Source organism: Sesamum indicum, linkage group LG6 (genome assembly GCF_026168435.1).
Source record: "Sesamum indicum cultivar Baizhima isolate 11 linkage group LG6, ASM2616843v1, whole genome shotgun sequence".
Taxonomy (NCBI): domain Eukaryota; kingdom Viridiplantae; phylum Streptophyta; class Magnoliopsida; order Lamiales; family Pedaliaceae; genus Sesamum; species Sesamum indicum.
The window spans coordinates 6,243,532-6,264,382 of record NC_142662.1 but is presented as its reverse complement, the minus strand read 5'-3'; the positions used below and the strand labels follow the sequence as shown (position 1 = coordinate 6,264,382).

Sequence of the window (20,851 nt, the reverse complement as noted above, 5' to 3'; positions counted from 1 at the left end):
TATTATTTTTTTTATTGAATCTCTATATAAATTTGCACCTTTCAATAATTAAAATATTAAATTATATAAGTTATCCCTTGGTAAAATTATTAAAATTAAAAGATCCTCTATTTTTATTTATGACTAAACTTTACTAAAACTAAAATTAAATAATTTATGTATTTTATATAAATCATATTAATTAATAAAATAAATAATTTATTAAAAATATATTTTAAATTATTAAAATATTTATTTTAAAAAATACATCCCTTCTTTTCTAACTACACTGCCATGTCCACCCTACCCGTTTTATTAAAATATAATTTAATAAATTAATTTATTTATTTTATTAATTCTAATTAGATTTATATCAAATACATAAATTATTTTTAATTTTTATTTTAAAAAAATATAGTTATAAATGAAAATAGATAATAATTAACTTTTTAATTTTAATAATTTCAAATAATTTTATACAAATGTGATAATTTTTTATTTAAAATTATAATTTTGTTAACTAATTTTATTATATATTAATTGAATAATTGAATATCTTATTATTAAAAAGTACAATTTTATATAGAGACTCAATAAAACAAAATTAATAAAATAATTAAAAAATAAAAATAAAAAGAAAAAATGGTATAAATAATAAAAAAAATATATATGTGGTCATATTACTCATCTTCATAAATATTACTTTGACACATATTTTACCTTTTGATAATTACAGAAACTCCCTGAGGGCATTTCTATCCTTGAAAAATTATTTTCAAGATTGACCTAGTCAACAGGGGTATGTTTGGTTTTTAAAAGCTATCAGGAGTCGTTTCTGTAATCTTCCAAAAGGCAGGACTAGTTTGTGTAACTATCCCTATTATAAAATATATATATAATTTAATAAAACTTAAAATAATATATAAATATTTTATTAATAATATATGTATCTGTGTGTAAATATATAATTATATAATTATATTAATATTTTTGTAATTATATAATTAATTAAAATTAACTTTTTAAAAAAAAAAATGGCAGCAGCTTTGGAGGAGGGCGCCCTCCTTACCCATGTTGCCCATCAACGAGGGCGACCACCATTGCTAGGGGTGAGGAGGCCGGCGCCAACCGCTGCCACTACCATTTTCCATGGCAGCAAGAGGGAGATTTCGTCGCCCACCACATTTGGGCAACATTGTCCCCCTCCGCTTTTTGGGGACGACCTATTTCTGGTATGGGCGATCAATGTCACCGAGACAAGGACTAGAGTCACCGCCATTGCCCCCTCTAAGGGGGAAAGGGGAGCAGGGGAGGTGGGGTGATTATTATTTTTTAAAATAATATTTTATTTTTATAAATTATTAATAGTTGTTGCACGCGATCCTTCGAGCATATAAAAAAAATTATAATATGAGATTAAAAAAAAATTAAAAAGATATAAACATATAATTAAGGTGAGGAGAAAGAAAATAAGTCTATGAGAAGAAGTAAATGTAAGGTAAAGTGCGAGACAAAAAAATAAATTACAATTGTAGGTTTATTTAAAATATAAAAGTTTGTAAGTAAAAGAAGACATGGAGAAGAAGGAAGTATAAAATATAATTTAAATATAAAAACAATTATAATATTTTTAAAACTAACATAATACAAATTTAATATAGTAAAATTATTTTCAATTTAAAAATTCATACGAAATATAAAAACTACTTATAATAATTATATATTATTAATTAAATTATTTTTTTAATAATTAAATATATTTCAATAAATTTTATTTTCCATAAAATACACTAATTAAATATCAAAATACTAACAAATTATATTATGTTAATTATTCTATATTATATTATTTATTATAAATATTATTTAAAATATTTTTATTTTTAAAAAATAATTTTTTTCTTTTTCTTTGTCGCTGGCCACTAATGGCCGAAGATGGCACTCAATGATGAGGCAACATCGCCTAGATTTGGCCATCTTCTACAAAGGGGCGGCAAAACAAAGGCAATGCGAGGTCACTCCCTTTTTGCAGGACGACCTCACCGTCTACGCAAATAGACGGCGAAACAAGGGCGATGCGAGGTCACACAACCTCATCGTCTACGCAAATAGATGCGAGGTCACTCCCTTTTTGCAGGACGACCTCACCGTCTACCTATTTGCGAGGTCACTCCCTTTTTGCAGGACGACCTCACCGTCTACACAAATAGACGGCGAAACAAGGGCGATGCAAGGTCACACAACCTCATCGTCTAGGCAAATGGATGGCGACGGCCTTGCCGCCCACTCAAGCTTGTGCCTTATTTTCCTATGCAGATTCTATTATATTCTCTAATTTTTCTTAATATATACATATCACCTATATAAAATATTTTTTTAAATAAATAGATGATTAATATTTATACACTGTAATCCATATATATTATATAAAATAAAAAATAAAAGATTCAATTCAATTGATTTTTAGCCCATTCTCAGCTCGTCTCGCTAGCAGGTGGCAATAGTCTTTCGGACATGGCAAAGCCGCAATTACTTATTTGACGTGCTCATCGATGGGCCCTGCTCCAGCATGCAGAGTCCCACCATGAGCATGAATGATTTTCTTGTAACTAAAGAGGAAAATCAGAGAAATGGTTTACAAAGATCCTTGTAAAAACTGGTTTTGATGAATTATTGTGAATAATAATAATAATAATAATTAAACGTCTTATATTTTTTAAAATTTACAAAATGAGTGTAGCTTCATCTCAACCTTCCAATTTTTTGGGTTCGGGACAGGGCAGGGCAGGTCTGGTCTGGTCTCAAATCTATAAGAACTCATCCCGAGTGCTAGTTGCCTGCATCTTTACTTGACCCATCCATAAATCAAAGAATAGTGTCATATTTTGATTCATGGACGGTCGCCCTCTCGCTTTTTATCCACAGTCCCAACGCTGCAAGAACTTCTGCAGCAAAAGAGCCCGAACTCTGTAAGAAATGTGGTTACATTAGTCTTGACTTGCTTATCTTTATAATGGAAATGATAAAAATGCACAGGGATGACAAAAAGAATAAAAATAAACTCAATTAGGTGAAAATTTTGCGACTTCTCAGTCGCAACAAACAAACAGAGCAACTGAAAGGGAACTCAAGCTATAATTAAGATTTTATAAATATAAACTGTTTACAACTGATATTGATGTTTAATGTGAGAATGAGAAGTTTTTTCAATCTCACCAGTAAAAGGTATCTATTTTGTCCCAGAGATGCTCGTTAGTTTTGCAACTTGGTGACTTACTTGGTGTAAGTTCCACACTTGGAGATGGTTTAACACACCATGTACCTGAGCTCCATATATTTCTTTACTTTGATCCAGCTGCAACAACAGAAAGCGAAAACTCGTGGTCTTCAATTTCTGGCCAAAGATGAGTTCCATATATCCTAAAATATTTGAAGCAGTTAAATCCAGAATTCATCGTGTCATTCATTTTAACTTCTCAGCATGTCCGCATAAGGCCTCAAGCCCAAAAGGCTGCATTGAAGCTTACAACAACAATGACTTCTCCTGTAGACCTGCAATAGGAAGAAATTATAGAATAAAATTTACTTGGAAAGCTTCTCTATCGGCCTTTTCCTAGAATTTATCAAATATTGCGTGCCCGTTGGCAGAAGACATCATCGTCATCCTGCAAAAAGTGTATACCTGATGGAAGAGAAAGAAAAATCCAACTTTTTGTTCCTCATCTTATTAAGACTAGATCTGCTTGAGGAAAGGTTTTGCAGTTAAAAGTCCAAATGGAGTATGCCAGTTGCTCTTACTATTTTTCATGAGAAGAACACCAAGACAAGAATTAAACCATTTCGTCATGTTAACAGAGATTTCAAGCACTACAAAGATCCAATTAGCATTCTCATCACTTTCCAGTTTTAAGAGGTGACTCTTTAACATTCAAAAGAACCAGATATTAATGGTTCTAACAGTCTCTAGAAACAAGGATCCCTTGAATTGAACATTGTAGCCAATACAGGAAAGGAAATTCAGAATTATACAGCAAAATCTTATTTCATAGCATTTGAAAGCATGAGTTTTACATGTAGAAACTTAAATTCAGAAAGTTTCAATTATTCTTTGATCATGAAAGGACAATGCAGTAAGCAATTATGCAATGTGCAAAGGCGACCAAGTAAGAAAAATCGGTCTCCAAATAAAGTTGTGCATTAAATCTAAATCAAAGATAACAATGAAAATGAAAACAAATAAAGAGCAAGAGAAATGTTATTCTAAAGCACAAGGACAGCCTAAGTTGACAACAATAATAATGAGAACGATTACCTTCCATGGATTTGAACACTCCATTTTGAAGTCCTTGCAAGGAAATTTTGTTCTTTGAAGCAACAAAAGTAGACTGTCAATGATACCAAGGTGACAATTCATACACTTAAAGCTCCCAGCGGAGAGCTGTTCTCTTTGAACTTTCCACTTACAAGAATGTCATAAGTGGTATCGTCAGGTGCAAGACCTCTGTCAAGCATTTCATCATGCAACCTAAAAGCCTCTTGCAAATTGCCCTCTCTGAAATATCCAGCAATTAGTGTATTATAAATCAGTACATTAGGAGTGATGCTCTTTTTAAGCATCTCTTCCAGGATCTTGCGAGCATTTTTCAATTGTCCTTTATTACAAAGACCACGTACTAAAACAGAGAATGTAACAACATCCGGTAATATATCCTTGGCAAGCATCTCCTGATACAAGTCCGATGCGAGCAGTATATTTCCAACCTTTAGCAACCCATCAATCAAAGTGGTATATGTTGCCAAATCACATTGAATCCCCTCATTTTTCATTCTCTTATACAAATCAAGTGCTGCTTCCATATTAAACAGGCCCCTAAACCCACCAATCATGGTATTGTAAACAGCCGTATTTGGAGATAGACCAACTTCTAGGATCTCATCAAAAAGTTCATATGCCCTCTTCATGTCACCTCTTTTGCAAAAGGCATCAATAAGAACATTATACGCAGTTATATCCATTTGAATACCTTTAGCACGCATTTCATTATGCATCTTTAATGCAACATCTATATTTTGTCTTTTACAGAACCCATCGATCAAAGTGGTATAAGTAACAACATCGGGGAAAAGGCCAGCTTCACACATCTCCCTGTAAACAGCCAGTGCAGTGTTCATATCACCTTCCTTTACAAATCCATCAATGAGGCTATTATAAGTCATGCAAATGGGAATAAAACCCATCGATACAAACTTTTCCATTCTAGCTTTTGCTACAGTGGTTTGGCCAACTTTGCACAACCCACTGATGACTGTATTGAATGTGACATCAGTTGGGGCAATCCCCAAACTCACCATATGATCAAACAGTCCAATGGCCCTTTCAGTTTCACCTTTTTTGAAATACCCATCCACCAATATACTATATGTGAAAACATTTGCTTTCAAATTCCTTTCAGTCATTTCAGAAAGTAACTCCAATGCGACATCCACATTCCCTTTTCTGCAGTTCCCCATAATCATAGTGTTATAGGAAACCACAGTTGGTTCAACCCCCTGATCAATCATTTTATCCCATATCCTGCAAGCATCATCTACCCTTCCCCCTTCACAGAACCAGGATATTAGATTATTATAAGTGAAAACATTGGCCATGCCATCCTTAACAGCCTCATCAAATAACATCATTGCCTCATCCGTCAATTGAGCTTGTAAGTACCCTCTAATAAGGGAATTTACGATATAGACAGTTGGTGGAATACCTGCGGATTTCATTTGCATGTATAACTCTTTAGCCTTCACCATGTTTCTATCAATACAGCAACCTTCTATGAGGACTGCATAGGTGACCTTGTTTGGAGCAACTCCATCTTCAACAATCTTATCAAACAGTGCCAAAGAGCTGCGGAGATTGCCCTGCTGATAGTAGCCCTTCATCAAGCTAGTAGCAACCACCACATTCATGGAATGTCCACTGTTAATCATCTCATCCTTCAGCCTTAATGCTTCCATCATATTCCTCTGCTTCACACAAGTACATATTACATGTGTAAATGTACCCTCAGAAGGAACCCAACCCCTCTCCTTCATCTCATTCAACAAGCCACATGCAACATTGCTCTCCAGTTTCATACAAGCGGCCCGAACTGCAGTGCAATAAACAGGAAGATCAAGCTTGATTCCACTAATCTTTGCATCCATAAAGTACTTTTGAGCCTCTTCCACCTTATCTTCTCTCAGAGCAGAGCACATCATCATGTACACAGTTGCACAATCATAAGTTTGTTTCTTTCTAACTATGTCCCTGAACAATCCCCTTGCTTCGTCAATCATATTTGACCTAATCAATGAGCTCAAGAAATTATTCAAAATACGGACATGTGGCGTTATGCCACGAGAAACCAATAAATAGAAACAATCTTCTGCATCTTTATAACGCCGTGCTTTAACATACCCATTCAACAAGTAATCAAAAACCCGCGGCTTCAGGCCAAAACCAAATCTTTCCGAACAGTTAATCAAGCGATCAACAAGTACAACACCGGAGGGGGCAGAATCACCGGACAAGTAGTTATTAAGCAAATTCCTAGCTGCACCGTGATGATCACGGGAACTTACCAGAATGTGAAGCAGCACGAAGAACGAATCCCCAATTTCTCGCACGAAACCGGGCTGTTTCTCAACCGACCTGAAGTACTCAAGAGCGGCCAAAGGGTCGTTTATATGAGATAAAAGGGTGTCGACAACATAGATTTGGCTTAATCGTGTGTTATCAGCAAATGGATTTTGAAAAGTTTGGATCTTGATTGAGTTTTGGGGTTCTGAAGCTGGGTTTGCTTCAACAGAATCAGAGCTCCGGACGGGTACACCGGCAATTTCCCCGATGGAGGAAGAAGAAGAAGATGCAGATGATAAACACTTGTATTGGCTGAACGAGAGTAGCAGTCTTGAATGAACTGAAGAAGACGACGAAGGAAAAGGAACCAAGGACTTCATCGTCGCTGTTAGTTTTCCTTCGGAGAAGACAGGCAGTGGGAAGTGGAAGAACCCCAAAGCCCTAATAAACCCTTGGCTACGTGTTTTCCTTATCTTTTTTCTGTTTTCTCCAGCCTGCCTTTTTTCTCTTTCAACTTTCCATCTCTAAAATCTGCACTTATATGATTGATTATTATTCAATAAAAGATGTATTTTTTTTTATTTCTTTCAGTAAGTTGATAAAAAATAAATAAACCACATTTGATTATTTGGCCAAAAATTCAAATTGCCTTTTGGGAACAATAGCTATACAGTCAGACTATGATGTATGGACACGAACTCGAATACAATATGAATGTAATGATACAAAAAAGTTGAAAATTACAATACGACAAGATACTAACACAATTATATGTAATATATGTTTTATTATATATTCTCACTTTCTCATAAAATTTAAATATTAAGATAAAACATAAAATAAGCATGTTTTATATTTACATTCTTAATCAAATGAACTTAAAACATATATATAATCAGTTTATTTTAAAAAACGTACGTAATGAAAATAAAATTAACCTTCAAATTTATCAAATCATCATGGCCATCTCTCAAACTTATCATAATTTAATCAAAAAATTCTTAATCTGCAAGGAGTGAATTAATTATTTTATTTTTTCTAAGCTCACAACTCTCTCTTTTATTTTTAAAGACAACCTAATTTTTTTGCAATTATAAAGAAAAAAAACTCAAAATGTGTCCATCACTATGTTATTTTTTTCTTTTTCCTTTTATATTGTTTGATACGTGAATGTTATGTCCCACACGTTCAATATTTGTCAAGGTATATTTATGTCCGATACAACACCAAATATTTTTTTAAAGCGTCCGTACATTATAACTATAATGGCTCTTCAATAACATCAAGTTTGAATCATTCAAAGTAAATTTGGGACTAGCCTAAATTACTAGTCCCGACCAAATTGATCAAACCAAGCAACACATGCTCTTATGAGTAATTGATTAGGTTTGAAATGAACTTTATTGGATATGGAGCTCACCATATTTAAATTTAGTTAAATTTGAGATTCATAGTATATTCTTTCATTTCATCTTTAGTTTGATCAGAGATTAAATTTAAATTCAGGTCAAAATATAACTTTACAATCGATATATTTAAACCATAAAATTTGATTATTTTTAAGATATGATTGTTTTACAATGTATTAAATAAATATTAATATATTAAAAATAAATTAAACGTGTTATATCTATTTTGTTTTAACATAAATGAATAATCAACTGAAAAACAAACCAATTGATTTCAGTTTTTAATTTAATGAGTATGAATAAATTAAAAAATAGGGGATAATAAAGATAATTTGAAAATTCCACCTAAAATAATAGGCCGATTCATATATCTATTTCGGGGACATTAAAGGAAATTAAAATTTAAGTCTAGGTTTTTATCAATCTCTTTGTTCTCACACTCACTCTCTCTCATCGTCACATTTCTGTGGAGGGGAAAGGAGCTGTCGTTTCTCAGGTGCGCAAAACCCTACCCCTGACCACATACATACGTACACACACTCAGTTCTCTGTTTATAATCCTTGCTAGATTGTTGACACTGGATTCATATTGGTGTTTGATTTTATGGATTGGCCTCTCCTTTTCAGTTTGTTCTTTTGCGGGTTTTCAGGTGTAATTGAAGTTTTAATTTTGCCTTGTAGTTCTAGTAAATCCAGATTATTGATGTATTAGATTTCCGTAAACCCGTTTTCGGTGATTTTGGTGGGTTGCGGATATGTTTCTGAATTCAGTTGTTCGGTGTAATTGTGTGTATTTGTGCGTGTCCGCCTAGATTTAGTTGTTGTGTAAGTTCTCTTGACATTGAGGTGGTTTAATGGTGGGTGTCGTTGAGGTGCTCCCCCTTCGGCCATTACCGCCGGGGAGACAATCACCTTTGAGCAATGATTGCATATAGTAGGAAACCAAATTAGCTTGAAAATCTTTAACCCGATTGCATGAACTGTACCTCTTTGTGTGTTTTTCTTCTTTTTTTTCTGGTCCACTACTTTTGAAATTGGTATTGGTTGTATGCTTCTGAGTTGGATATTTTGCTTGGTCATTACTTCAGAAGGGTTTGTTTGTAAATATTCTCACATGGTATTTTTTGCTAACTAGATTGGCAGATATTATTGATGTTTGTGTGAATTAGTGAAGTTGGAGCATGGAGAAAACTAAAGGGAAGAAACAGCTAGTGTTTTTGGATGTGTCGATTGATGGAGATCCTGTTGAAAGGATGATTTTTGAGGTATCTTATTATGTTCTAACTTTTATTTCTTTAAATTACAACTTTATTAAAAAATTTAACTTCATTTTAATCAGTGCACTGCATTCTTCACTAAATTGGATATTCTGGTCCGGTATGCTTTTTTGTTCTCCCTGCAATGCAGCTCTTCACTGATGTTGCTCCCAGGACTGCTGAAAATTTTCGCGCTCTTTGTACAGGTGGCTTTGCCCTTTATCTCTTTGCTACTTTTATTCTCACCCTACGGCTTTGTGGTTGCTTCTTTTCATTTTATTACTCCCAGTTTTATGTGGTCTGTCTAGGTTTCTTGAAGCCAGAGTTATATTGAAGTATGTAGTCCATTTTCCTTAAAACCCAGTGTTCAGTGAGCTTGTTGTTGTACAATGCTAATAAGTTTTCTCAAGAGATCTCAACTTGATTATTTGGTCTTGTTAGCTCTTATCCCTATTAGAGGAGGATATATGCCTAATTCCTAATCAGGCTAATCTCATGCATCCCATTCCTCAGGTGAAAAAGGTGTTAGTGCTAAAACTGGGAAGCCACTACACTACAAAGGAACATTTTTTCATCGTATTGAGAAAGGACATTTGGCTCAGGTATGTTGCTCACTTTCTCTTTTGAGTTGAGGAAACGTATGTCTCATACGATCAATTTGCTCAAGCACATGTGTTTGGTTGAAAATAAATGATAACTGGTCTTTATATATTAGTCAGCTATCTCGTTTATCCTGTGACAGGGCAGATGGTCATGACTGCTTTTCTTGTGATATAGTTTTAAGGTTGTTTTTACTAAATTGTTAAGTTCATAAGATTCACTGAAGCTTGCTGTGAAATTTGTTATGAATAAGTATTATATTTCTACTGATTTCTTATTAATGTCATTTAACTATTTTGCAGGGAGGGGATTTTCTTCGTCAAGATGGTATGTTACGATGTTGCTGGTATTATAATATACTCTTGTTCCGTTTTTCTGCTGTATAACTTGAACTTTATCTCTTACTTCGCAGGCAACTATGGAGAAAGTATATATGATGGGAAGTTTCCAGGTAACAGTCTGCTCTTACTTTGTTTCTCCTTTTAATGTATATCTTTAAAAAAATGTTTTCTTGTTTAGAACTGATAACTACCTATAGAAATCATGTGTGTCTGCAACCTCCAATTTTGAAATGTATATAGTGGTTAACAAAAAAACTTATGAACAAGGTAGACCCATTTATATGTTTCTTTATTTTTATTTCTTTTTGTCTTGAGAGCAAGTGGATTTCCTTTTCTATTGCCTGTGAAGGTTGTGGCTGACTTTGATCTTATTCTCGCTGCGTTGGAGCTTCAATCCAAATGATATTGGAACAATTGTTTTCTCTCACAATGGTAGGAAATCTAAATGTTTTGTCTGCCTTGTACATCCTTGGTTTTGCATTTTGTTCAACACTTTATGTTGCTTCATCCTTATATCATTCCTGGTGTTTTAATGTGTGATTGACAAAAGTTGCTAAACTACTTGAGAGTTGAGACCTAAAGAAATTTCCGTCAGTAGTTCAGCTGCTGTTTTTAGGATTTTCTTCTTGAAAGATCTGTTTTTTCTTGTTAGTTGCACAGGAGGCTGTGTTTACACTGTGGTATGCTACTGTTTTAAGAAATGTAAGACCAAATCATCACTGATGCACTGCGCTCTGCTACTGTTTATTAGTGGCAACAGGAGCTATGGAGATATTTTGCTTATTCTCTTTGATGCAGCAGAGTATAGGCATATTTCTTTGTGTTTCTTCTTTTTGGAGTTGATGGACTGTTTGGCATATGTGTCGTATGAATCGCTTCATGTGCTGGTATTGTCGAGGATTATTTATACCCTTTTCCAGTTTTCATAAAGAAATAGCTACTTAAAACTATTAATATCTTTCAGATGAATCTCCAAAACTGAAACATGATGGCCCTGGTTTATTATCTATGGCAATTGCTGACAGAGACGAGCGGGGCTCGCTGTTCAGCGTCACCTTTAAGGCTGATCGTCGTCTTGATAGGTTTCCTCTTCTGTTCTTTCTGCAAATTCAATTAACTTTTCGTGCTTGTCAGAGCATTAGTATTGAAATATCATGTATTTCTCCTATAACGCCTTTGATGCTAGTTGCTCAATTATCATTAACAACTGTCCACTTATCTAGATGATCCTGTCAAAAGTCCTTTTTCCTTGTTACTGTACTTTATAAAAGATATAAGATTCTGTGGATCTTCCTGTTTAGTTACATGTTCTAAGCTTGAAAATTACTGGATTTGTATTTCGCTGAGAACCTTGGCCTTTTAATGTCCAAATGAAGGCAGATGTTTCCGAATACCTTCTTGATGTTGCATATAGGATGAATTCAACCTCTTTGCGTTACTCATTTGACATGTATATCTGCTGGGTATAACCGAACTTGTTTTTCAGCCAGCTACTTAAGGAGACATTTTTTCTGTTTTTATTCTAGTTTGTTTGACATGTATATCTTTGCTCTTTGTGTTTCCCTTGATTGATTGTTGTTATCTGATCTACAGGAAATGTGTTGTCTTTGGTGAACTTGTCGATGGGCATGAAGTGTTGAAGAAGATTGAAAATGCTGGGGATGAAGAGGGGAAACCTTCTGTGACTGTGAAAATAATAAATTCTGGACAATTACATGATGGTAAGAAACAGTGCTGCTTCAAATTTATACACTTACATCAGATGAAAAATCTTTTCCTTTTGGGGAGTTATGGCAGTGGTGCTATATCAGGCTCTTGTATTGTTTTATGTTCATTTCTTTAATTCACTTTTCCTTTTTTAGAATTGGTGAATAATGGAGTTTGTTTTTGTAAGGGCCTTGCCATATTATTAATTGGGTTTTTATATGTTTTGTGTATTTCTTAGCCATTGATTCCTTTGTCTGTGCAGATAGAAAGAAGGTGAATAAGTTGAAAACGGGGGATTTCAGTGAAGAAAATAACAATGAAGCAAAACGAAAGGGAAAGCACAAGAAATCTTCAAAGAAGAGGAGGAAAAGAAGAAGATATCACACATCTGAATCGGATAGTTCATCGGGTGCTGATATGGAGTCTTCTGAATCTGATAGTGGTTCTGATTCATATGCTACCTCTTTAAGTGACACTAGCGCATCAAGTGTTGATAGACGCAAGAAAAGGAAGAGAGCTAAGAGGGATAGGCATGGGCATAGGAGAAGGAAGGATAGGCGACATGAAAGACGTCGTAGAAGGCGTGATAAAAAGATCAGACGTAAATTGAAAAGGTAGTAGCAGCGTCATTGTTCAGACCTACTTATTATTCTAGTTGATATTCTAGATGTTCTATTATGCCCCTTCAGATATTGATATTTATGTTTCCAAATAAATATATTATTTGATTTGTATGAGTTTCATAAAATGGTGTTCGCTAGAATTCTCTGATCATTTGAGTCCAAAACAATCATTAGTTTGCTCTTGATTGATGATATGTGGATGAATATTGATTTGAATCTGTATCTGTACTTTATTTGCTGCAATGACCTGCTGATATGCATATTGAAACAAGGCCATTTCAGATTGCTGGTTGCAACCTTTTAACTGTATGCCTGTCGCATTGTTTATGATGACGATTTTATATGATTTTTAACTTTGATCGTGTGGAAAACATTGTAGGGATAGTGCCTCAGATAGTGAGAGTGCTAGCAAAAGTGGAAGTAGTTCTGAGGAGAATGCTGCATTGGATGGGAAGCGCAAAGGCTCTGGCAAGATAGCTGTTATCCTTTGTTAGATCTTTTTCATTTGAGTAAATTGTCATTCTTATCATTATGCAATATCCCTGTAGGAGAGGCAGTTGACGTGTCTGAAAGGGAAGAGGGTGAGTTCCCGGCAGAAAATGGGGATCATCAAAGTAATGGTGTTGGACTAGAAATAGGATCTGATCAAAGAGCTGATAGACAACCTGATCTAGTAGAGGATCGTCGGAGCAAATCTAGGTTTGTTTCCTTTAAACTTCATCTTGCTTATGCTTATTCTCCACGATCTGGTCATTTATCTAAAGTCTAATGTTAGGAGTCAAAGCTTAAGTCCTAGAAGAGCCATGAGTAAGAGTACGAGCACTAGTCCTAGGAGGAGCACTCATAGAACTCCAGGAGTTGGTTCAAAACATAGCAGGAGCCGAAGTCCCAGTGTTAGCAGGAGGCCCCAGCAGATCTCTGACAGAAGCAGGAGTAACAGTCCTGTTAGAAGTAGAAGCAGGAGTCCAATAGGAAGTCCACCAAGGAGCAAGAAGGGAAGAAGTGGCAGCATGAGCCCCCCAGTAAGCTCTCCTCGACAAAGCCGTAGTAGAAGTGCCACAGTTTCTCCTCCCAGAAGAGTTGCACGGACTCCACCAAGAACCTCATCCAGGAGGTCATCATTGAGGTCGGCTAGTCGGAGTCCCGTGAGATCCTCTCGACGTAGTTTAAGCAGGAGCTCGGGTAAGCCCTCTCCTAGGAGCTTAAGCAGAAGCCCTAGAAGATCGTCACGCAGAAGTATGAGTAGAAGCTCTGGTAGGGCTCCACCTAGGAGAAGCCCTACCCAAAGTCCAGTCAGGGCACCCAGCAGGAATACTCGCCTCAGCTACTCAAGGAGTCCTGTAGGTGCCAGCCGTAGGGCAAGGTCTCCTGCCACTGATCGTGGTAGAAGCTCATCAAGAAGTCGTTCTGCTGATGGATCGCCCAAACGCATTAGAAGAGGAAGGGGCTTTAGTGACCAGTACTCTTATGTCCGGCGTTACCGGAGTCGCTCTCCTGATCGTTCCCCTATAAGATCATATCATTACGGTGGTAGAAGTGAACGTGACCGGTAAGCATCAGCCATCCCCCTCATTGTCCATTCAAACGCATGTACACCCACAACTGGTGTTTTCTGATTTCCAGGACTTTTGTTCCTTTTGTTATTGTCTCTGCTTTTAACATGTAGATATTCAAGTTACAGAAGGTCTCCTAGGCGTTACAGGAGTCCACCTCGAGGACGAACTCCTCCCAGGTCCGTGATTGTTATGCATTATTAACTTTGCTTCAGTACTCGTGCATCACTTTCTTCTGTTTTTTGGCTTTTGCCACTTTCCGTTTTGGGCATTCCTGGCAGCTTTAGTAGCTAAAGTTGACGTGAAATTCATTGGGTTGAGTTGGTTGATTTGTCAAAGCATCTTCTGTTTTCTTGTATGCTTTGCATAGTGGGAAATTATAATAGAGCCATCATGTGTGTTCACCTAGGATGAGGTTAATTGGTTCTGCTGGTTGAACCTCTATCACGTGCATGACCCCTAGGCTTCTTCTTAAGTACGTATATTTTGACGTAGGGTGGTCAGTACCACTTTTTTGCATACCTAATGGCATGGTATGTTTTTGTGCTGCCCCCATATTAGTTTCTAAACAAGGCTAATCTGAGCTCTGTTGCTTGAAGTTAATTAGGTAAGTTGGTCTCCAATTCTTCATAAACTAGGAGATCTCAACAATAGGCTGCTTATGCTTGCAATTTGACGTTTACCCTCTTTCAAGTTCCTGGTTAAACTTTTTGCAGATATAGGGGCAGGAGAAGCAGGACTCGTAGTCCTAGTGTGTCTCGCAGTCCAATACGCTATCGCAGCCATCGTTATAGCCGTAGCCGGAGCCCTATTCGTAGTCGATCTTCGGTTGAGAGGTATCGAGGTTCACCACATGGTGAAAGGCGAAAGTCTCCTCCTTCAACGAGCAGAAGCAGATCTAAATCGCGGTCTTCACGGGATTCACAATCCCCAAGGCATTCGGACAAAGGCAACTCAAGGTCATCATCTGGAAGTCCCCCACGGAAGACGGGTCTGGTCTCATATGGAGATGGCTCAGCCGATTCTGGCCGGGATTAATGACATGGCTGTGATGGTTGAGTCCATGGGCTTTGCAAGCTGGCTTAGGCCTTGCTTTCCTAAACTCTTTATATTATATTTTTCGCTCTTGTTAGGTTCAACTTTCTTAATGTGTAACAGTGCGTTTGAGGCATTAGTAGTTGTGATTGTTGAGTTTTATTAACCATGATATGTACTTGAATGTATATGTTCGTTAGAATGTTCAAGGCCTTTACATCTTTTCAAGGGTTTTATGCATGCAGATTTTCACTGTATTTTTTATAAATTCCTTTTAGCTTCTGAACATCCACTCAACTATCAAGATGTTTTGAACATGAGTCATTTGCTTGCGTTGGACTCATTAGAGTTACTGTTTATGCCAGTCAGCGTTGAGTGATATTTATGTGCAATTGGAGGTGCATGTACTAGATAATTTGTAATATAATTCTTCGCAGACGGCTGCTAGAGGATGTTTTTAGTTGGATTCAGTCGGTTGAACGGCCTCGGCCAAAACCCATCAGGAATCAACTTTGATTTTGGGAAAATTTTTATTCCATATCCAGTAAGATGAGTCAATTGATGGATTCGATCCTTCATTGTACATCTTATAAACATTTTTATGGTATTTAAAATATACATAATGTTGTGTGTAGTGTTTCTTAAATATTATATAAATATATTAAATATAATAGAAAATGCAATGTAGTATAAGGATTTTCTAGTTCTCAAGCCCAAGCGCCCAAGAATTCAAACCATCCAGCTGCTAAGGTTTCCGCTTGAGAAAAGGAAGGGGTCATCTTTTGTGTGATTCTTTTCTCACTTTTGTATTATATATTTGTACTACACCAATTAATGATTACATGTATTCTTTTTAAATATAATTAAATGAAATTATAATTTAAAAATAGAATTACATTTAATACTTAGGGATAATTATAGTCCTCTCCCTTGATGTTTGATGTAATTACACGTAGATTTCTGTAGTTTTAAAAATTACAGTTAGTATTCCTGATGTTTGTTTCCATCTAATAAATAAGTTTCTCTGTCAATCAAGATTCATTGAATTTTCTGATATTAACAAAAAAATTGAAAGAAAATTGATATTTACCCTCGTTTAATTGATTATTGACTTATTACAAGTCAAATAATTTTTTTCTGATTAAACAACCATTATAACGGTGAAAATATATCTCCTCAGATACATTAAGGCATGAAGGAGTATGAGGGTAATTTGATCATTAAAAGATTTATTGAACCTGCAATAAGTCAATAATAAGTCAATTAAGGGTTAATATATATTTTTTTCTTTTTTTTTTTGTTAATAGAATAAATTCGGTGAATTTTGACTAACGAATGAACTTATTTGTTAGATAAAAGCAAACTTCAGATACATTAGATATAATTTTTCAAATAAAAAAAAATTTACGTATAATTATAGCAAATTTGAAAAGGGAACAGTGGAATTATCCGTAATACTTATGTGTGATAATATGTTTTCCCCAATTTTTGTTGGCGACGCCAGGTTCCTAATTATTGGTCCGCCGGCTGACAATCCAATGAAATATGCCAAAGTTTCCCTTCTTGCAAAACATTGGAGTAATCGAACTGGCCCTCTCTAATCACAATAAAACCATGCAACTGACGTCTACCGAAACGTCAAGAAACATCCATGAAATCATGGCAAGTCGAGTTCGTGAAACAATCACTGAGTGCATCAAAGAATTAGCTCAGCCCTCAGCTGTCTCCAGTGAACATCAACACCGGGCCCTGGAAACCTTAGTCACCATCACCAAACTCAGCCCGCAAAACCGAAACCTGGTAGCACAAACCGATGCAGCCATTTCTTCACTTGTCGCCCTGTCCAAGACCCCCTCCCCTCCCACTGTCCAGACTCTTGCGCTTTCCGTGCTCTTCAACCTCTCCCTTAATACCAGCTTGAAGCACTCACTCGCTCAAATCGACACCATCCACCACCTCAATACTCTCATTCTCTCCCCAAACTCAACCGAATCCGGCAAACTCGCCGCTTCCTTGCTTTGCAGTTTAGCCATGCTCCACAAGAATAAGGCCAGATTTGGGGTCGCTGGCACTATTCAGGTCGAGATTCTTAGTGAAGATTCTGAGAAAGCCATGTTTGTCATGCTCAATTTTTTTTAAAGCCAAACTAATAAAATCCTGCTTACCCACTGATTCAGGTTCTAGTGAAGGCAATTTCGGGTCCCCGAAGTCCCGCCACCCACCACCTTCTCAGCTCTCTGGCGGAGCTAGTGCAATTTCATGGCAACTGCACTGTGGCAGTCCGAGCGGGAGCTGTGCCAATGCTATTGGCGGTGGCCGAGAGTAGCAACGAGGAGGATCTTTCCGGGACTTCGCTGACGATTCTTGGACTTCTTGCCAGGTTTGAAGAAGGGCTGAATGAGCTGAAGAGAACTGATAGGCTGGTAGCCCGAATGGTGGGGATCTTGAAAAAAGGGTGTATGCTGAGTAAGGAAGGGGCGTGCGAGATTCTTCTGAGGTTGTTCGATGAGAGTGAAGGGTGTTTAAGGGATGCTGTGAGACTGCCGGAGTTTTCGTCTGTGCTGGCGGATGTTTCTGTGAGGGGTTCGGGTCGGGCCCGGGAGAAGGCCGGTTTATTAATGAAGAAGATCATGGATGTTAACGTGTATTGAGTTGCATGCATATGGATCACAAAATGAGCCTTGGAAGATTACATGGAACAGTAGAGTGTTGGGAATTGAAATCAGTGTATTTTTGCAGAAAAATATATTTGCTATGTTTGTTTTTTTTTTCTAATTTTGTTCGAGACAAGTTAAAACATACCCAATATTTATCATTATTTAAAAACACCTTATTTAGGTGTTTTTAACTGTTTTAGCATAAATACACATATATACATAAATATATATAAAAAAGATATGATTTGACAATAAATAGTATTTTTTATCTCCCAAAACACAACATTAAACATATAATACTTATTTTAAATTATCTCCAAAAACAAATCCAAACATACATACTATTTCTAACACACACTTATTTATTTTTATTTTTCTCTTTTTATCTCCACAAAACACAAAAAATACTCAGAAAATGAATCCAAACATAATAGTTGTTTCTTGATCGTAACTATTTCTCCCTATATTCTATTACTTCTCTAACATGTAAATATATTTTTGCCCTAACAAATGCAAGAATGTGGTTGTCTCGTCACCACTACCTCAATCATCACTCATTTTCCTAGAGACAATATCCTTACATACCACAATTGCTAATGTTTATACAGGACAAAAATTCACATATTTTTACATGAATTGGATTGGTTCCGATTTGACCTACCCGAAACTTCATCCTTTGATTTGGGACGCACCACACGATCCAGAAAACTACTACATTGGTCATTATCCAATAAGAAAAGGAAGAAACAAAAATATATACATCAATCTAAAATTATAAATACTCCTCCTATATAATTAGGGTGAGTTAGACATACGAAAGTTCAAATTACAACCACTATAAAAAAATTTAATATTAGTGATAAAATGTCAAGTATATATATATATATATATACATACTAAGTGACAATAATTTTATTTTGTCACTCTATAGTTATTAGACAAATAAATTGTATAAAATTGTTACCAAATACAATTTTTAACATATCTATGGTAACAACTTAGTGACAATATAATATAAGGACAATTATTATTTGTTGCTACTAGGTCATCACAATAAATGAATCATTAATTATATTTAGTGACAATTTTAAGTACATTTTTTTGTCATTAATTCTTGCTACCAACACTTTTTGCAAAATTATAATTATTAAAATCATGAAATTCATTATTATGACAAAATAAATATTTTTGCCACTAAATATATATATAATTAGTGACAATATTAAAATTATCACTAAATTTTTTGGTGGCTAATCTTATTCTTTTGTGTAGTGAACACAATCGGATTTAAAGAAAAATAATTAACGGTTCTATGGTAAAAGTAAAACAAGAATAAGGCACCAAATTCAAATTCTAGGTCATTAGTGTTCAAAGTGGAGAATATTTCATTTTTAATGATGACCCTAACCAAATTAGAGTTCTTACATGTAATATACAATATTGAAATTAAGCTGATTGTAAACAAGAAAATCTCATTTAATATATATATATATATATAGAAGCCCCCTGACATGAAATGTACTAATATATATATATATATATATATGTTCTTTTGATCTTTTTATTCATTTTGGCCATTTCCTTTATTTGATGTATTAATAATATATTATTTATTATATTTAAATTTAAATACTTATTTAATACATTAATATTTTTAAATCAACAAACGTATTCAAAATAAACAAAAAAATAACACACCACTGTGAGAAGTAATTAATTATATAGCCACGCCCGTGATTATCCACTTGGCTACTTATGTGTTGTCAAGCACTTTTAATTACAGATATTGTCTGCTAAACACTAAGATTCTGCACTAATCAAGAGTGGGGTAGGCAACATTTGATCAAACTTTTGATTGATGAATGCTCATGATGATGCCACACAGTTTATTACATCACCCATGCAATATTTATTTCAGCTCTTATCAAATCGAAAGGTCAATATATATATATATATATATATATATATTTATGTTTGTCTGAGAATGTGTCTGTGTTGCCCTCTTAAATTTTATTTTAGATTTAAAAACCATTCAAAAATATCAAAAAGAGGGGGGATCGAGGGGGGATGTAGTAGAGACAAGATGAACATATTTTCCGGGGTCAAAAGAAAGACTACTTTATAAGTGGAGATTTTTCTTTTATGTTAACAAAAGAATATAGTTTTCTGAAAATTATATTTAATTGTTGATAAAAGACACTTTGGGAAAAAGTATGAATATGTGATCATGAATTTTAAGAATTTATATATGGAGAGTCAAAATTCTTTATGTTTTGTCTTCAACATATTCGAATAATTTTGTGTTTATAATTAATTAGTATACTCATACTTTGCACAATATTTAATTTTCAGCACATATATATATATGACAAGTATATTCTAATTTCTAATTATTCCAATATTATCATCATCTTCCTCAAATGAAACTTTTAATGAATGATATGAATGTGGCCATAAATATGGACCAAAACCTCAAAAACAGACAAAAATATTAATATTGCAGAAAGGCAATTGAGATGAAGGGAATACTACTTTTGAGTTGTGAAGCATATATAAGATTTTTTGACAAAAAGTCTGCAACAAAATGATGACTGCACAAAACCAAAAAACTCATGTGATTTTTATGTAATGTTGAGGACAAGTCATGAGAAATACCACTCTTATGAATTACTATTTTGGAATATTAGTTTACCATGTTTTCATCACTTGAAAAATAAAATTAAGTATAATCCTCGTTCTTGGTTTTGCAAGACTTATGGATGGTGTGTATATGCATACATATATGTATATACATGGAGTTAATTTATAGACTTTAATATAATTATTAAATGGCATTTGGACACTCTGAATAATTTTGTAAAATGGTCATTCACATTACTAAAATAATTCTTTTCGAAATTATTCGTCTATTTTAGAGTTATAAAAGTGTCTTCATCTCCCTTTATACACATGAAAGTATATATGACATATAGGGTCACGATGAAATCGAGAGTATGCGACTACTCTAATATCCTTTACATTATGCTTACAAATTAAGAGGATTTTAAGTGTAAATTTTTATAATTGAGGGGGTAAAACATA

The 20,851-nt window shown here is 34.9% G+C and overlaps 3 protein-coding genes across 6 annotated transcripts; 2 read left to right on the top strand and 1 right to left on the bottom strand.

The window, feature by feature from the left end:
- Nucleotides 1-2,626: 2,626 nt before the first annotated feature.
- Nucleotides 2,627-7,106, bottom strand: LOC105164840 (uncharacterized). Of its 2 annotated transcripts, none has more exons than XM_011083634.3 (3): nucleotides 4,292-7,106; nucleotides 3,196-3,531; nucleotides 2,627-2,946 (listed from the first exon to the last, which is right to left on the bottom strand). In XM_011083634.3, the coding sequence occupies exon 1, from the start codon at nucleotides 6,967-6,969 to the stop codon at nucleotides 4,390-4,392; it is 2,580 nt and encodes an 859-aa protein (XP_011081936.1). In that variant the 5' UTR covers nucleotides 6,970-7,106; the 3' UTR covers nucleotides 2,627-2,946; nucleotides 3,196-3,531; nucleotides 4,292-4,389. The 2 variants fall into 2 exon arrangements, with proteins under 2 accessions (XP_011081936.1, XP_011081937.1); XM_011083635.3 differs by having other exon boundaries at nucleotides 2,627-2,924.
- A 1,282-nt stretch (nucleotides 7,107-8,388) lies between these two features.
- LOC105164841 (uncharacterized) lies at nucleotides 8,389-15,370 on the top strand. 3 transcript variants are annotated; one of them, XM_011083638.3, is made up of 14 exons: nucleotides 8,389-8,494; nucleotides 9,134-9,263; nucleotides 9,406-9,460; nucleotides 9,768-9,856; nucleotides 10,157-10,181; nucleotides 10,267-10,305; nucleotides 11,160-11,277; nucleotides 11,789-11,916; nucleotides 12,165-12,516; nucleotides 12,905-12,993; nucleotides 13,074-13,224; nucleotides 13,301-14,074; nucleotides 14,192-14,257; nucleotides 14,795-15,370. In XM_011083638.3, exons 2-14 carry the CDS (start codon nucleotides 9,180-9,182, stop codon nucleotides 15,114-15,116), a joined length of 2,292 nt encoding a protein of 763 aa, XP_011081940.3. In that variant the 5' UTR covers nucleotides 8,389-8,494; nucleotides 9,134-9,179; the 3' UTR covers nucleotides 15,117-15,370. The 3 variants fall into 3 exon arrangements, with proteins under 3 accessions (XP_011081940.3, XP_088737982.1, XP_088737983.1); XM_088881856.1 differs by lacking the exons at nucleotides 8,389-8,494; nucleotides 9,134-9,263; nucleotides 9,406-9,460; nucleotides 9,768-9,856; nucleotides 10,157-10,181 and adding an exon at nucleotides 10,545-10,627; XM_088881857.1 differs by lacking the exons at nucleotides 8,389-8,494; nucleotides 9,134-9,263; nucleotides 9,406-9,460; ... (1 more) ...; nucleotides 10,157-10,181; nucleotides 10,267-10,305 and adding an exon at nucleotides 10,634-11,082.
- A 1,275-nt stretch (nucleotides 15,371-16,645) lies between these two features.
- Nucleotides 16,646-17,893, top strand: LOC105165075 (U-box domain-containing protein 8-like). The gene is made up of 2 exons (XM_011083948.3): nucleotides 16,646-17,192; nucleotides 17,291-17,893. The coding sequence occupies exons 1-2, from the start codon at nucleotides 16,659-16,661 to the stop codon at nucleotides 17,762-17,764; spliced, it is 1,008 nt and encodes a 335-aa protein (XP_011082250.3). The 5' UTR covers nucleotides 16,646-16,658; the 3' UTR covers nucleotides 17,765-17,893.
- The last annotated feature ends 2,958 nt before the right edge of the window (nucleotides 17,894-20,851 follow it).

Coding starts and splice junctions, on each gene's coding strand:
- LOC105164840 (XM_011083634.3), bottom strand. CDS start 6,969: ATGAAGTCCTTGGTTCCTTTTCCTTCGTCGTCTTCTTCAGTTCATTCA.
- LOC105164841 (XM_011083638.3), top strand. CDS start 9,180: ATGGAGAAAACTAAAGGGAAGAAACAGCTAGTGTTTTTGGATGTGTCG. Junction 11,278..11,788: donor GCTGATCGTCGTCTTGATAG/GTTTCCTCTTCT, acceptor TCTGATCTACAG/GAAATGTGTTGTCTTTGGTG. Junction 14,075..14,191: donor GGTAGAAGTGAACGTGACCG/GTAAGCATCAGC, acceptor TTTAACATGTAG/ATATTCAAGTTACAGAAGGT.
- LOC105165075 (XM_011083948.3), top strand. CDS start 16,659: ATGCCAAAGTTTCCCTTCTTGCAAAACATTGGAGTAATCGAACTGGCC. Junction 17,193..17,290: donor GGGTCGCTGGCACTATTCAG/GTCGAGATTCTT, acceptor CCACTGATTCAG/GTTCTAGTGAAGGCAATTTC.